Raw genomic sequence first — 15,324 nt, forward strand, 5'->3', positions numbered from 1 at the left:
GGATCACCCATGGCTCGGCACAACATGCGTATTTGTACTGAAATTGATAGATTTGATTGGTTTTTTGTTTCAAATGTTCCTTAGAAAACAAACCTCGTGTCTATGAATTTCGAATGACTTCACCTGCCATTCTTCGTTGGGAATGAATGATTGCATGCTGACTTGTGGATCTGCGTAGTAATCGAGCGCAGATTTTGAATTCGTCCAACTCGAAATGTTCCGACGGGCGAAATCTCTGAGAATTACCTGAGTATTTTTAATGATAAATTCAATTTGGAAAAAGTTCATTGGTGGGGAGTTCGGTACTCGTTAGAAAGCTGTCTTATTATTTGGAATTATTATAGTTATTAGGAAAAATTCAGCAGCAAATCATTCGTCATCTAACTTCAGTTTCGTTGGAGGTTGAAGAAAGGCGAAACACGCGACATCGTCCTTGAATCCGTCGCAATATTTTTGTGAAGCAACAACGAATGAGAATTCGCAAGGAGAACAGATAACGTTGAAATGTCCACCGAACTCTTTGTTAGCGGCTTTTTGAATCTCTCGCTTAGAACTTTTTGCATCTTTCTTGATGTTCTGAAAAAAAATCCATAGGATGCAGTCTCTCAAATCAACTGCTCACATCCTTTATCAATTTCCTCAATTTTTCATCATTACAATTGTCTGTCTCCGCTCTTTTTACTCTCATTCCTCGCGTCATTGGAGTGGCGTGTAGCGATGAGTCTACCTGCAAACAACCTTTTCTTTTTTTCCGTCTAGTCCATCAGATAGGAAAAGAAACAGCGGTCCTGTGGTGTAGTGGTTATCACGTCTGCTTCACACGCAGAAGGTCGTCGGTTCGAACCCGGCCAGGACCTACTTTTTGTTTCAAATCCTATTTTTTACCTCAGTTCTTGTGGCAGCCTCCTCCAATAATTTCACTGGACTAGAGTTCTCGATTTGAGTTGTGACCTCATCTCTCATCAACGACAGAATTCCTTCCATTTCTTTCATTAAGTGTGAGATTCTATGAAGACCGTTTACTTTTTCCGATTCTATTCTAGGGCTCAGTCTAATTCCGGCTTTTCGTGTTCTGTTTGTTGTAATTTCCAGAATCTCGTTTTTCATTCTTTGCACTTCCCTAGCATCCAACGTTGGAAGTAATTGCAGTGTTTTCTGAAAACAAATCTCTTATTCGAAAAAACGAGTTTTCATAGAAAAAAAACCTGATGTTCAACTTCGAAGTTAAGAGTCGGCCGAACAGTAGTGACGTCTTCCTCGTCTCCAACGTCAGCAAGTATTTTGTGTTGAGAAATTTCAAACAAACGTTGGAGGGCCGAACATTTCACAGTTTCCTTGATTTGTTACATGGTGCGTCTGGAGCTGGGCAGCTGGGCCCTACTAATGGACACGGTTCTTCCGTACAGCCACAGCAACATAATTCTGTTCTAACTGGAGCAGAAAGAATTGAATGAGCAAAGCAAGCTAGAAATAAAAGAATCTGGAAAATATATAAGTAAAGAAATCAGTAACAATATAACTCGCCATTATCAAGAATCGAATGTAATGATTGTTATTGTTTTGAATAGTCTTCAGCTTCTAATGTAGGAAGGCGCCAATCCGATTGACCCATATCTTACTAATTATGTACACATACAAGTATATCGCCGACCCAGTTGGAAAACCAGTCTTACTTTCAATTGGGGTAAAAGTGAGTAATTTATATTTTTCTTCGCAAGTCAAAGAAAAGACAATTATGAAAACAGTCAAGAGAATGCTCATCTCATTCGATAAAAAATAACTGGTAATTCAGAATTTGTTGAAAAAAAACAGTACACCTAATTTCTCTCTCGTTCTTTATTTCTGCATCTTATCATGATGCCCTTGCCTGTCCGGTCAGTCTCGCCAAATTCCCTAATCGTTTACCACATAGAAATTTTGACGGTCATTTTTCATTTTCGTTCTGATTCCCAACATATTTGATGCGGTATTTTGTACTTCTTTCTGTTCTGTTTTCCGAAATTATTCTCGCTGAAAATGAAACAACGACCATGGAATTTGTACCGATTGGAAAGGATACATCAGCAGCGATTGTTCCAGTTAACAACAAGCCTATAGAAAGCACCGTAGTATCTCACAAAGTTTTCAAAGAAGATGGAATAAAATATACTGAAATCGTGAGGAGAACTCCATCTGGTGGTATTCAAACATCTCATATCAAGGGGACTGTGGTGAGTTTTTTTTCAAAATGGTTTCATAGAAATCTCTATATTTGAATGCTTCAGAATCCCTCAATTCTTCCGGTTCCTGTTCCGAACTTATCAGGATTGATGAGTAGGATTCAAACAAGAATAGCGAGTCGAATGGAAGTCTCATCACCGCCAAGAAAGGAATATTATCCGCCAGATATGGATCCATTGGGTAGAGCAGACGGGTGAGTCTCTTTCAAAATAATGATTGATTTTTAGAAGTTTGTTACTAATATGGATTCTAGGTCACTGCTATTTTCCGATCATATCTAACACAAAACTAACACAAAGGCCCCTACAAAAATTTTTTGATATTATAATTAACATTTTGTCTGTTGACTACTTTTTGATATCTGTTACAAGAACTGAGATATATGAGCTAAAAGTTAACAGTTTGGATGGGAGGAAATACAGTAGCTTTACACTACACCTGGCACTATGCCAAATAGTCAAAATCATCCACGACCATAAATCTGACAGAGCAAAAGCTATACTTATTCGTATTTCAGACCCATCTATCATCGTACAACTGGATTCGAACCCCTCCCAAGACATCCATATCCTCCACCACCGTATCCTCCCATGATGATGTATCCTCCATCCCCAGATAGTCTGATGGGAAGAGTTGGAAGTATGACTGGAAACATTCTTGATAATGTGATGGAATTTGTTATGGGTCGCAGGAGGTGATAACCTGATTGTGAACTCTTTCTTATATAAAGGTTTAATTACCCAAGTTTGAGATTCCACACGTGTCATCTACACGAGTAAAGCATTCTACCACACACTAGCTGGAGTTGCGATAGGACAAGGAAAGCTACACACCCGACCACCATTTGCATTTTAGTTTAGATTTTTTATTTATTTGTTTTTCTGCAAGAAACAATAAGAAAATGACATCTGGAAACATAGAAAGTCATGAAAAAATAGGGAAAAAAGCGAAAAAAAAATACACGTCTTTAAGAAAAGGGCGGTGGTGTGAAGTGGAAAAGTGAAGGAAACGAACTGAGAAGAGGAAGGATGAGGAAATAAATTAGTATTTGTGAAAATATAGGTAGATAACTGAAAAAAGTGAGAGTTAGTGATAATTTGTGGGGGTTAGAAAAAGGCTTTAAAAAAAATGATGAAATTCTGATTCGAAGACACCGGCTCAGAACTGAATGGGACAATTGGGACAGGGTATAAAAAGTGGGTAAGCAAAAATTTAATGGTTTAAAAAAAAGCAAAAATCGATCGATCTAAAGAATGAGAATGGAACGAAATAAGGATCAGATCATCGGAAATGGAGAGAACGACAAAAAAGAGAAAAGGCATTTAGTGGAAAGGAGAAGATCATCTTGATTGGCAACCGACGAATTCGGATAGCTTCAACGGATATTCCTGCACCACCTTGAACTTCTTGGTGTTGTAGACCTGGAAACATAAAAGTCAATCTAGAAATCCTTTTTTTCTCAAACCCACCTTTAACTTATTTGTCTTGGTGTACATGAGAAGTGTTTCTCCGGCTCCATTGTATACGATTCCGAGAAGATCGCGTGGAAGATTCGGGAAGTATTTCCGGGTGTGTCCAGTGAATGTCGCCAAGTTCCAATAGGCATCGTAAATGATGAAATGCTCACCCTGAAAACCACATGACTGAGTTTTGCTTGTCAATTCAGGATCTGAAGTTCATATAAAACTTACACTTAGAACCACTTGGTTTCCATCGGCCCATTCGAATGCTGACAGCGGATTGATTGTGATGTTACGTGGAAGTTCTTGAGGAGTGTTCTTTGCCAATTGGAATCGACGATGTTTTCTGTTCCAGCGGAATCTGTATGCAGTACGTCCTTCAAAGAGAATCGTAACTCCGGATCGAGAGTTTGTCAATGCAGCAGTCACAGTTCTTGGTCCACCAGAGAACAAATCACTGATTAGATAGGATGCCTTCTGTGGTAGTCCATCCTCGAACCATATTTGGTAGACCTTCTCACGAGCGAACACATAAGTTCTTCCATTGTATCCTTTTGTGATTGCATCAAACTTCTCTGGGCACATATCAAAAGACAATGCCATCGCTGCCTTCTTTGGTACGACAACAGTCTTCTTCGGAGCAACATGAGTGATTCTCCATGGAGCCAGAATTAGATCACGACGTTCACGTCCGAGCACAACCTTCTGTTGAAGTTGTTGCTTATTTTTACGGCGTCGGATGGTTGGATCTTGACCGCTTGCTCTGATCATCTCCCATTTCGTCTGGCTATTCATTCGTGGCAATGTTGGAACATCTTCCGAAATCACTTCGTATTGAGCTTCATCAGCAATCTATAAAACAGAAAATTCACAAAATTTCTAGAAAAAATCTAACCTCCCAGTCCGATTCGTGTTTGTAAAAAGTGTCCTCAATTTCCGAGTTAGCTCCTTTTTCCACGAATCGACCCAATGCTGTTGATATCAGCAGAAGAACCACAAGTGGCTTCCTCATTCTGGAATAAAAAGAAAAGGATGTTCTTCAGAAGAGAATCGAACAAAAATGAAGAGGAAAAGTGTTTGTCTCCAGATTGCCTCATACTCTGACTCCGCCCCTTACACAGCACATTGGTATGGTGACAGGCAGAGTCATAGTGAGAGAGTATGGAATAACGAGAGATTCGAAGAGAAATATGAAGCGGTGTCCGGCAGATGAGCAGTCTTTTTTGGAGGAAAAGGGAGAGGAGGGACGGTTTCGAAAGTGTAAATAAGGGAAGAGGTCGAGTGGAAAGTTAGGAGAAAACTTCAAAGAGAATGGACGATTTGAAGCAATGGACACATCTGCCAGGAGTTACAAAAAGCAATCATGATGACACATTCTGGTTGGCTACCGTTAGTTTTCTGTTGTTTAAGAAGCCGAGAGAGGATGGAAACGTAAACATTTTTCAATTTACCTTCAGATATCTTTACTATTATAATCAAAAATAGATCCCTCCACAGAATCTCCTGGAAGGTTCTACACATCAAAGAATCTAGCCGATAGTAAACCACACGATGACAGAAATTTGAGAAGATTGATAGAAAAGACGAAGGTGTCAAACCACGGTTTACAAGTACCTTCATGTTTTGCATATTTCAAGAGTAGGTGGGAAGATAGAAAAGAGAACAAAAAAAGCGAGGAAAAGAGGACAAGGAAATGATGGGTGAGAAAAAACTGTTAAATTACCAAGTCAATTGGGTTGTAGAGATGATTTCTCACGCGAAAATGATAGGTTTTGGTTTTGCAAAGAAAGTGTGAGAAACGGAAAGTTTTGGGTTTTGCGAAGAACCACATCGAATTAGGTAAATAGCAATAGCTAAAGTTAAATGTGCTTCAGAGAAAAGTTGGGTTTTAACAAGTTACAACTTTCGTATGGAATTCACCAGCTGGGCTAACAAAAAAGACGTCTTGAAAAAGTGACTCTGGTACTCAATCTGAAATACGAAGTTACACAAAATGTATAAAAAAGTTTATGAAAATGTATCACATGCTAAAATATACAATTAGAAAAATTGTCATCACATTTTACTGCATTTCCTTTTATCTCATTCAAATCGTCAACTTTGAGATCAAGCTCAAGTGTCTCGATTCCTGTGAAAAATATCAAAGTTTTTTCAACTGATAAAATTCTGGTGGTGTCATGATAAATAATTTATCAATTAACGAAACTTTGAAATCTTTTACAGAAATCGAGATAATTGAGCCCAAAGTTGACGGTTGTGCTCCGGCTTTAAAATTTTAGGTTCAAGGGTTATTTCTCATTTGGAATGAAACTGGTTTCACAGATTTTTGATAGCTATTCTAGTCAGGCTGCCAAAGTTTGACGGGGACTAATTGGATGCACTGTATTAGAGAAGTTACTGTAATTTTAAACGATTTGCTCGGAAGTGGTAATAATGTGTCTAGACCAGTAATGTATTTGGAGAGCTAATCAAACCAATCACCTCAATAATCGGTATAATAAATTTGAAATTTTGAATTCAAAACGAACTTTCTAGTAAGAGATCAAACACCGAATTCAAACGAAATGTGGAATTTGAATCAATATCAATTATGATATCTCATCATTACTATCATCAATACCATACATATCCCTTTCTCTTCCCGTCGCTCTTCAACTTTCACTCCTTTCTCTTTTCTCTTTTGAGATTTGAACGTGTTTGCGATACAAAAGAGCCGGGAGGTCTTCACCGCTCTGTCGCCAACTCAACTCCTCCCGCCACAGAAACTTATTTGTTCAAATTATGTCTTGTACAATAAGTGTGCGGCTCCTTGTTCAACCATGACACTTTTGTTTTCCGAAGAACATAGGCAAGGGAGTAGCTCATGCATCGGGGAGCCATCACGCTGGTGAACACTGGCCGAAAAGCTTTTTCTTCTTTTTCGCGCGCCCTCCAAGTGCTCATAATTATGACGAATTGCTCTTTTGTAACCTTCTTGCCAAGTTCACTTTTTCGGAACGGCGGTATCAAAACACACACACATAAAAAAGAATAACGAATTCCTAAAAAGTCGGCACTTTTAAAAAGGGTTCCCACACATTACCTTTGTTCGCAAAAAGGCACCAAAAATAATATGCATGAGAATGGCAAAGAAAACATTTTGAATTAACCGACATGGAAATATGAGGGTAAATTTGAAGAGGGTGGAAGATCGTAACTGTTTGACCAGTTTATGATAAGGGAAAAAAAGCGACGGGCAATTTCTCGGAAAACTCAATGAACAGTGACCACATAATCCGACAAAAAAAGAAACTAGTGGAAAACTTCTAGAATCGATTTTCAAGCAGAAATGAAACATAAAACTTTCTAGATTCGCAATTTCGATTTTTTATGACATCAAGGGACACAAAGGACAATGAATGGCCTCCTCAACTTTCAACTTTGAGTCAACTTAGCTCGGTTCCTGAGAAAAATATCAAAAAGTGATTAACTAATAAAATATTTGTGATACTATGATAAATATTTTCTCAATTAAACACTTTGATATCATTTACAGGAAATGAGATATATGCGTTCAAAGTTTTCAGTATGGGGGGGGGGGGGGGGAGTTATTAGAGGGTCCCGGTTATTAAAATTCAGAAGTTCGAAAAAACGTCTGAAACTTATCTAAAATCTTATTAACGGTTTCGATATAGTTTTTCTGATAACCAAAAAAGGAGTTACACTAGTTTTTCCACATCACTTTAGCGATAATAAAACAGTTCAATTGAATCAAGAATAAGTTCCTAATTTTGGTCTCTCCCGTTTTTTTTTGAAAACATTCAACTTCCGGAAGTTATCAAAACATGGTTGTTTATTCTCAAATTCCTCAAAACTTGATACCACTGTTATTTTTTTGGACTTAGTCTCCATTTTTTCAAGGTTGTTTTTTCAGATATTTGATACCCCTGAATTGAGGTTTTAGTACCCCTAGTCAAGTAAACCCAATGAGCCCAAAATTTTTCAACCCGTCAAATCATTTCTGTTCTCGGATTTGTCTCCCTGCAGTTTTAGTTTCAGTCACCACCCGACTGACCCTAAAATAGCAATGACTTTTCCCGTAACAGGACTCTTTCGAATTTTCTCTCGGAATACTCTCATTTTTGCTCTCTATCATTTCGTTGACAATCATTACACTTAGACCATTAGGAGAGTTGCACACGTAAACGTAGTAAACTGATTAGGTCATCGGTATGGCAAACATTCAAAGAATGATAGAATTTTTCACAAATAGACAGAACGTTTCTGAATACACCAACTTCTGAATCAGAATCTAAAACATGATGAGCAATTGATGAGGCATTCGAGGAAGAAAAAAAAATACTAACAAAGTGAGAAAGTAGAAAAGGGCAGTAGGAGGGAATCGCCACAAACAGTTCAAACCAAAAGTCAGTAATCTAACAAGTAAGCAAAAACTTGTTAGGTGCACTTTTTTTCCGGGCGCGATTCGAGTAGTGGGGGTTAAAACAGAAAAAGGTCGGGTGGCGCAATGTGGCCAAGAACGGAAAAAGAAAAGAGAAGCGGCTTTTGCATGTTCACCCTTGTTTGCTTATCATAATTTCAAGAGAATCGCTCACGCCGCTACACAATTACGAGGCGTCGGCGACTGTTGATGGGAAGAGGTGGAGACTGACAAAGCTCTCTTGTTCATCAAAAGAGATCAGACATTCACAAAAATCAACGGGATTTATTTTTAGATCTAATAGAGAGGTTGTGACAACGTGTGAAGAAGTGTAGAGAATACTGTAGGTTTGGCCAACATGGCTCTGTGATCATTGAATTTCAGACAACTGCGATATCACATAAATTCAAAAACATCTCAAAAATTGCTTTATAATTTCGAACAAAATGTACAGTAGAACAGTTCAAAAAAATCTCAAATATACCCAAATTCGCAGTTTACCGTACTAGTTCTCATTGAGCTGTAATTCTCGATTTTCTCAGGTTCCCGTTTACTTCGAATCAAATAGAAGATGTATCTTAAACCATATACCGTAAAACCTGTATTAGAAGGTCCTCTTTAATAGGAGGGCCCCTCTAATATAAGGGCCCTCTGAGTGATGATTGAAAAGTAGAAGTATCCCCTTCCAAATGTGATGTTTGAAATTAAAAATTTCCGTGCGGTTTCGGTGAAAAATATTCCAAAAGATCCACAGTTTCACCGAAAAATATGTTTTGAAACAAAATGGACCGAATGATAGAAGACCCCTCCGGAGACACCTTGGAACAACAGAAGACCCCCTTAATACATACTTCACTGTGAATTAATCAAAACAATGAAGAAAAATAAGTACAATTAGTTGTTATGACTACACAAGAAAAATAAAGAAACGGTCCTCCTTTTCTTGCATATTATCATATCAGTATATGGAATGATGTTGCAACAAACTCATCAAAAATTAGTAGTTTGCTTATCGAAACCCATCGGGGCCACCAAGCTATCACCTACACAATTACACTTACAAACGTATACAACAAACATTGGCGCCCTTATCACAATGGACATTGAAAGAAAAGACACAGGACGCACCTTCTCAATACGATGGCGCAATCTCTGGAGGTAGAGGAATAATTGGATTGCTATGATACATATACAAAGAACAAATACAGACGTATAGAGATTGTAGATGAAGTTGTGTTCCTCCTCTTTTTCATTTTTGTTTCTTTTCCCAGCATCCAAAGCACCGAAAAAATGAAAAAGAGTCACAACAAACGCACTCTATGATACAATACATATTCGGTCTAGTACGATGACGTTCCGCATTATTTGTTCTGTTCTGGCACATTGCCAGTGTATATTTTTTGATAAATAAAACTAATACAAAAAATAGAATCGAGAAAAAGAAAAAATTGGTTTAGCAGTATGGGTGGTCTCCCTCTGTGATAAGATTTCGAACGGAAGGATATGTGTAGACAAAGAAAATCTTGAGTGTGGCGGCTTGCATTGTGTAAGAGCTGATCACTGTATTTGTATTGTGTTTTCAAAACTTACAAAACCGCAAAAGAAGAAAAACGAAACGACGAAGAAGGAGAAGTCTCACGAGTAATCTTATTATACTTGCCGAAGAGTCTCCGAGCATTTTTATCAGTGTCTGATATTTCCGAATTGGTGTGGCAATGGTAGTCGTAAAGCCTTCAAATTTGCAAGTGATAATGATAGAAGTGTTTGGATTGTGATACGAAAATAATTATAGAAAAATAAGAAAAGCGGAGGAAAACTAGTGCTTTTTGTACGATTATGTTTTTCGAAAGATCATCTAATCAGGGAAAACAACACAGGGAAACTGAATAAAATTGGTCCGCGACAACATGTTTGTAACATGTTTGTAACATGTTTGTAACGTGGGTTAACTTACTAGGAAGAAAAGAACGCCAACTTCCGAAATTCCAAACTACCGTATTTCCTCTAATAGAAACCCACCCAAACAGTTAACTTTGGGCTCAACAAATTTTAGTTGGCTTTCACAGGAATGTGGATGGGCTTCTATTAGAGAAAATACGGTATTTTCATCTTGTAACCAATAACTGAAAGCGAAAGCTAATGATGGACACCGACAAATTCAATTGAACCGTATAAATGTAATTAGACTTTCATGCAAATTGACTTGAAATGTTCATTAGGAAAACTTTAATTCCCAGGTGCGTTAATCAAGCATAGTACTGATAGCTATCGTATCCGTTGGTCGTCTTCTTATTGCTGCTCAGTGCTTTATCCACGTATCTATACTGGATGGTGACTGTGCTGCTACCGTATCTCTGGTGAAGAACAATTGGAGTCGGGTTCAGCTTGCTCTCGAATACTTGGTTCATTATGGTAGAATCATCACTGCAGCAGGCACTGAAAAAAAATCACTAGTGAATCAGTGAGCTTAAATGATATCTTACAGTGGGTTTGTCATTCTTGGATCGCCCATGACTTTCATCTCGACTCCATTGTAGTTGCATCCGTAGGCACATGTGAAATCTTTCAGACCCACAAGTTTCACTTCGATCGTCTTGTCGGCTGGCGCATTGATTATGAGATGAGCCATGTAGTAGTTAGTGGTGAGCACGTCGCTGTTGTATCCGAAACTCACCCAGTATCCCTTCCAGTAGTTATCAGCAGTAAGCATGATCGAGTTTGATGGCTGAAATATTTCATAGTGATTCATTTTTTAAGCACTATTTGCCCACCTTTTGATCACAGAGGGTTCCACCATATCCAGTTGGACAAACGCATGTATTGCATGTGGATGGATTGGTATATCCACCATTTTTGCAAGCAAGATTTGTCAAACAAGAGCAAGAATACCGAGAGTTGATGTTGACAATATCATAGAAAGATACTCGACGAAGACCCATTGTCTTCTCAAAAGCTCCTTGTTTCGGGTACAATGTTCCGTCTCCCCATGTATTGTAGCGGTACAACAATGTACTTCCATACTCAAATGGAACAGCGTTGTAAGTCGTTTCTGCGGTTTCCATTGCCAAATTGCTGAGCATGTTTTCTGGTACTTCAGTCAGATTCACGGACAGATAGTTGTTACGATCGTAGCGAGAATGAGTGTGGAAGATTCCCAAAGTGTGCATGATCTCGTGTACCGCGGTTCCGAACTTAAAAATAGAAATTAGATAAGGTTAATTTGATTCCCTACAATAGAACATCCATCTCCGAACCACAATAGCTGTTCTCCTCCGTTCATTCCAATATAAGAAGCACATCCTCCATCATTCATGAAGCGAAGTCTGTTAGCAGCAGTGCTGCTCTCCTCGAAAGTGACACAGGTCTGGGATGCGATATACTTCATTGCAGTGCTCATCAGTTCTCTTTTGAGGGAGGCTGAAAACTCGGATTCAAAATTAAGTGTGGCAACGCTGCTTACTGAATTCAGAGTCGAAAGTATAGTAGACTTTTCCGTTGGGCCACTTTTTCCATTTCTTGGTGATTTGTCTTTTGACACGGTTTCCGACATCGTTCATAGCGCTAGGTTGTTCTTGGGTCAGCATGATATCTCCTTCGATTATCCCTTCTCGTCCTCGATTCAATTCCACTTCATCCAGATCTCTTCGGATGACAGATCCAACCACCAGAACGACGACCAAGGAGAGAAGTATGAGAATGGGTCGCGGTAGCATGTTGAAGTGAATTTCATCTCCTTCCAGCATTGTTTTATACTTTCTCCATTTATGAATATTGATTAAGTTCCCATGATTATACAGAAGGAAGTTGATAAGTTTTGCAGGAGAAGCACCTTTTTTTGAGAGAACCTGTGATTGTGGGTGGAAAGATCAAAGAAACAACTGAAATTTGAGTAAACTCATCATAAAATCAACCGAAAGCTGTGCTTGAAAAAACATCATTTTTTGACCAGAGAATTTCAAGCATAAGTTATGTTACACAACTGATACCGTATTTCCTCGAATCGAAGCTCATCCAATGCGTCAACTTTGAGCCCATGCATCTCATTTCCCATTAAATATATCAAGAACTGGTCAACTTACGAAATCTTTATTATAATGTCTGAAATATATTGTCAGTTGACCACTTTTTGATATCGGCCATCGGAACCAAGAGAAATTGGCTCAAAGTTGAAAGTTAAAGGTGATTCTATTACAGTGAGTACGGTAACTAATATTTCTCGTGAACTCTCGGTTAGATAACTACAATAGATAATCTTAAATAAAACTAATAGTAGTTAATTAATTACCTCCGTGAAAGCCCAACAAAATGTTGGCAAAGGCCAAGTATCAGAAAATTAAGGAAAAATCAGTACTCAGTTTTCCAACGTTTAAGTTCAGGCTCAGCTTGGATTTGGATTTCGTTAATTTTAAAAATAATTGGATTTCGTTAATTTTAAAAAACAAGGGATAACTAAATGAGGGAAAAATTTAGAATTTAGAAAAATAAGCTAAATTCTAAATAAGCTAAATTTAATTCCCGAAAAACGAGTTGCAGGAGCTGATTGGCGTCCAGGGACACCCAACACAGCAAGAACAGCTTCCAGGACGTTTTTGCTTGGATTCGAATCAAGATGAAAAGGAATCCGAGATAGAATGGAAGATGAGGGATTGGAAATTTTAAAAGCTTCGTTTAAAATGTTTATAAACTTTTGTTTGGTTTGTTTTAGTTGAGAGTTTTTTAAAAATCTCGAAAAAATGAAATGTTCACTGAAATATTTGTTCTGAAAATTCGCAAAAGTTTGAAAAATGAAAAAATGTTTTTACAATGAAATCTCTGAAATGTTTCAAAATTATCCATTTTTACAGTATAATAGATTTAGGACGCCCGTCAGTAGTAACGCCGGTTGTTGGACCAATTTCAGAAAACTGAATAGAACTGAATAGAATCTGACGAGGTAAATAAATCTTTTAAAAAATCTCTGAAAATTATTTGGATTTCAGATGTCGATTTTCATGGAATGAGAGGATTTTGGATGACAAGGGACCGAGTCGCGTCGAAGAGTCGATCTTTGTGAACTTGATGTTGCCTGTTTCTTTTTTTCCTTCCTTGCGCTTATTGTCTTCGGTCGTCTTCGTCGTGATGTCGTTAGAGTCTGTCGTTCTTGTCGTTCTAGTTCTCGTGATGGTCCTTCCGGTTGAGTCTTGAATTCGTTCTCTGATCTATTTGCTTTGTCGTGCCTGTCTTGTCGTTGAGCTACGTCTATGAAACATGTTGTCGCAAAATTCTGAAGAAAACATGTACTTAAGTCTGAAAATCTAAAAATGTTATCGTAACTGCAGAATTATTGGATTTGGGAGAAACTTTATTAAAGCCTGAATAAAGAATTTGAGAACCCGGGACGGAAGGAAGTTGTGTAAATTTTTGAGAACGTTAAATAAATCTCTTTGATTTCTTTAAAAATAAACTCTTTAAAAACAAATGATGTTCTTTGGATTTGTCGTTTCATCGCTTTATGGTGATCTCGATTCAATAACTTTCCATCAGAAGTTACGAAACACAACTTTCAAAATGTTCGCTTTATTAAATCGCGCCGAAGGCGCACCAATTTGCTGGTTGAAATATAAATTTGTGGGCATCGGTAGAAATTTTTATTTTGTACAGCTTCGAAAAGCTTCTGTATGAAAAACTCGATGAGACATTCAAACACAGTATTCTGAAGATCTAAGGATTGAACGGTAAAAATCAACACCCTGAAATAGGCCCGTTCATACCTATACTTTAATTAATTTCGCAACGAAAATGGAAAGCAACACAATTTATTCAAACATTTATCATCATAATTATCCCACAGTCTGCTTGACGAATCTCGGTTGTCCGGTGACACCTTCTGGCTGAATCTCTCCTGGGACATCAACTAAAGCAGTTTTCTGAGCGTAGCCGTTCTGCAAAGGAACTTTTCTTGATAGGGAACAAGTTGTGTCCACTCTAACTATTCCAGAACGTTGATCCTGAGAAATAATTGCCATACTCGAAGCAGCGACCAAGAGGACGAAAAGGAGAGAGTAGAGGAATCGCATGACTGAAGTTGAGTCAGATGCTTCTACGTTCCTTCCGGTGTCTTTTGAACCAACAATTTTTCTCATAGTTTGCATTATGCAAAACTTGAAGTGGTTGAAATTCAAATTGTGCGAAAATGGAAAGAAATAAAAGACCTCGAAGAATGCTCAAACATCATCACCAGATTGAAGATGAAACTTCTTTCCATCGTATTCTTTGTGGCTCTCTTCACCGCTGGAGTCGCTTTTCGGAAAGCTGCAGATCAATCATCCGCATTTCTGGATCACGGGGAAATCGTCCTCGAGGATAAGCCTGACATCCCAGGAAACATCGCAGGACCAGATGGAAACCTCCCAACTCATGTCACCTTCAGCGACGTTGAAGAAGAAGCGACGACAAAGATAATTTATCAGCGATAACTATTCTTGATATCTTATTAAATCATTTCATACCACAAAGCATTTAGACAAGCAAAGAAAAGCAATTTAAGTTTTCATGAATAGGTTTTCCTCCGTTTGCACTCTACAGGCAAACTTATCACCAATTGCCCTTGTCCTCTTTCCAGTTTCTTCTGTCATCTTCTCACTTCCTCTTTTGCGTAATTGCGTCGACCGCCAAGTGTAATTTGGATCCGCCCATAGTACAACCTTGGAAATTTCTCATATAAATGGAAGGTTAGCATTCATTTTCATCAGTTCTTCAGACATGGAGTTCGAGCAACGCATCAAAGCCTACCGCTTTGTGGCCTATTCGGCTGTCGCTTTCTCGGTTGTTGCCGTTCTTTCGGTATGCATCACTCTTCCAATGGTGCACAACTATGTTCACCATGTCAAGAGAACCATGAACCAGGAGGTTCAATTCTGCCGTGTAAGTTTCAATATTTCTTTCCTATTAGATACCTTTTTCAATTCTTTATTTTAGGGATCCGCCAAGGACATCTGGTCTGAGGTCAACCAACTCAAGAGCATCCAACACGCCAACAGAACCGCCCGTCAAGCTGGATACGATGCTGGAGTGAACGGAGGATCCGCCTCTGCTGGAGGATGTGATGCTTGCTGCTTGCCAGGAGCTGCTGGACCAGCAGGAACTCCAGGAAAGCCAGGACGTTCAGGAAAGCCAGGAGCACCAGGACTTCCAGGAAACCCAGGACGCCCACCACAGCAACCATGTGACCCAGTCACCCCACCA

General features: G+C 38.6%; 7 protein-coding genes and 1 non-coding gene across 8 annotated transcripts in view; 4 read left to right on the forward strand and 4 right to left on the reverse strand.

Annotated features, from left to right (window-relative positions):
- Positions 1-369: 369 nt before the first annotated feature.
- Positions 370-1,935, reverse strand: Cbr-grl-3 (the record flags this gene model as incomplete). The annotated part of the gene is given in 6 exon segments (XM_002636471.1): positions 370-576; positions 623-727; positions 886-1,155; positions 1,206-1,331; positions 1,334-1,480; positions 1,906-1,935. Coding segments are annotated over 6 exon segments (885 nt in total).
- On the forward strand, positions 785-857 carry CBG28802. Its single transcript has one exon. It is a non-coding gene (tRNA).
- A 26-nt stretch (positions 1,936-1,961) lies between the features above and the next one.
- On the forward strand, positions 1,962-2,918 carry CBG23192 (the record flags this gene model as incomplete). Its single annotated transcript, XM_002636470.2, has 3 exons — positions 1,962-2,210; positions 2,265-2,413; positions 2,738-2,918. 3 exons carry the CDS (start codon positions 1,962-1,964, stop codon positions 2,916-2,918), a joined length of 579 nt encoding a protein of 192 aa, XP_002636516.2.
- A 642-nt stretch (positions 2,919-3,560) lies between these two features.
- On the reverse strand, positions 3,561-4,692 carry CBG23191 (the record flags this gene model as incomplete). The annotated part of the gene is made up of 4 exons (XM_002636469.1): positions 3,561-3,641; positions 3,690-3,848; positions 3,912-4,532; positions 4,576-4,692. The coding sequence occupies 4 exons, from the start codon at positions 4,690-4,692 to the stop codon at positions 3,561-3,563; spliced, it is 978 nt and encodes a 325-aa protein (XP_002636515.1).
- Positions 4,693-10,346: 5,654 nt separating this feature from the next.
- Positions 10,347-11,813, reverse strand: Cbr-nas-17 (the record flags this gene model as incomplete). The annotated part of the gene is made up of 5 exons (XM_002636468.1): positions 10,347-10,536; positions 10,584-10,825; positions 10,872-11,291; positions 11,333-11,517; positions 11,561-11,813. The coding sequence occupies 5 exons, from the start codon at positions 11,811-11,813 to the stop codon at positions 10,347-10,349; spliced, it is 1,290 nt and encodes a 429-aa protein (XP_002636514.1).
- Positions 11,814-13,919: 2,106 nt separating this feature from the next.
- CBG27060 lies at positions 13,920-14,156 on the reverse strand (the record flags this gene model as incomplete). The annotated part of the gene is made up of 1 exon (XM_045237526.1): positions 13,920-14,156. The coding sequence occupies one exon, from the start codon at positions 14,154-14,156 to the stop codon at positions 13,920-13,922; it is 237 nt and encodes a 78-aa protein (XP_045100611.1).
- A 171-nt stretch (positions 14,157-14,327) lies between these two features.
- Positions 14,328-14,555, forward strand: CBG23188 (the record flags this gene model as incomplete). The annotated part of the gene is made up of 1 exon (XM_002636467.1): positions 14,328-14,555. One exon carries the CDS (start codon positions 14,328-14,330, stop codon positions 14,553-14,555), a length of 228 nt encoding a protein of 75 aa, XP_002636513.1.
- Positions 14,556-14,841: 286 nt separating this feature from the next.
- The window catches only part of CBG23187, a gene marked incomplete at both ends in the record, with an annotated part of 930 nt that continues 447 nt past the window's right edge, over positions 14,842-15,324 (forward strand). The window contains 2 exons of the mRNA XM_002636466.1: positions 14,842-15,003; positions 15,058-15,324. The exon at positions 15,058-15,324 is cut by the window's right edge and continues 447 nt beyond it. Of these exons, the coding sequence (XP_002636512.1) occupies positions 14,842-15,003; positions 15,058-15,324 (429 nt within the window). The remainder of the gene's footprint in view (positions 15,004-15,057) is intronic.

This window comes from Caenorhabditis briggsae (assembly GCF_000004555.2).
Source record: "Caenorhabditis briggsae complete genome, chrV, whole genome shotgun sequence".
NCBI classification, from domain to species: Eukaryota; Metazoa; Nematoda; class Chromadorea; order Rhabditida; family Rhabditidae; genus Caenorhabditis; species Caenorhabditis briggsae.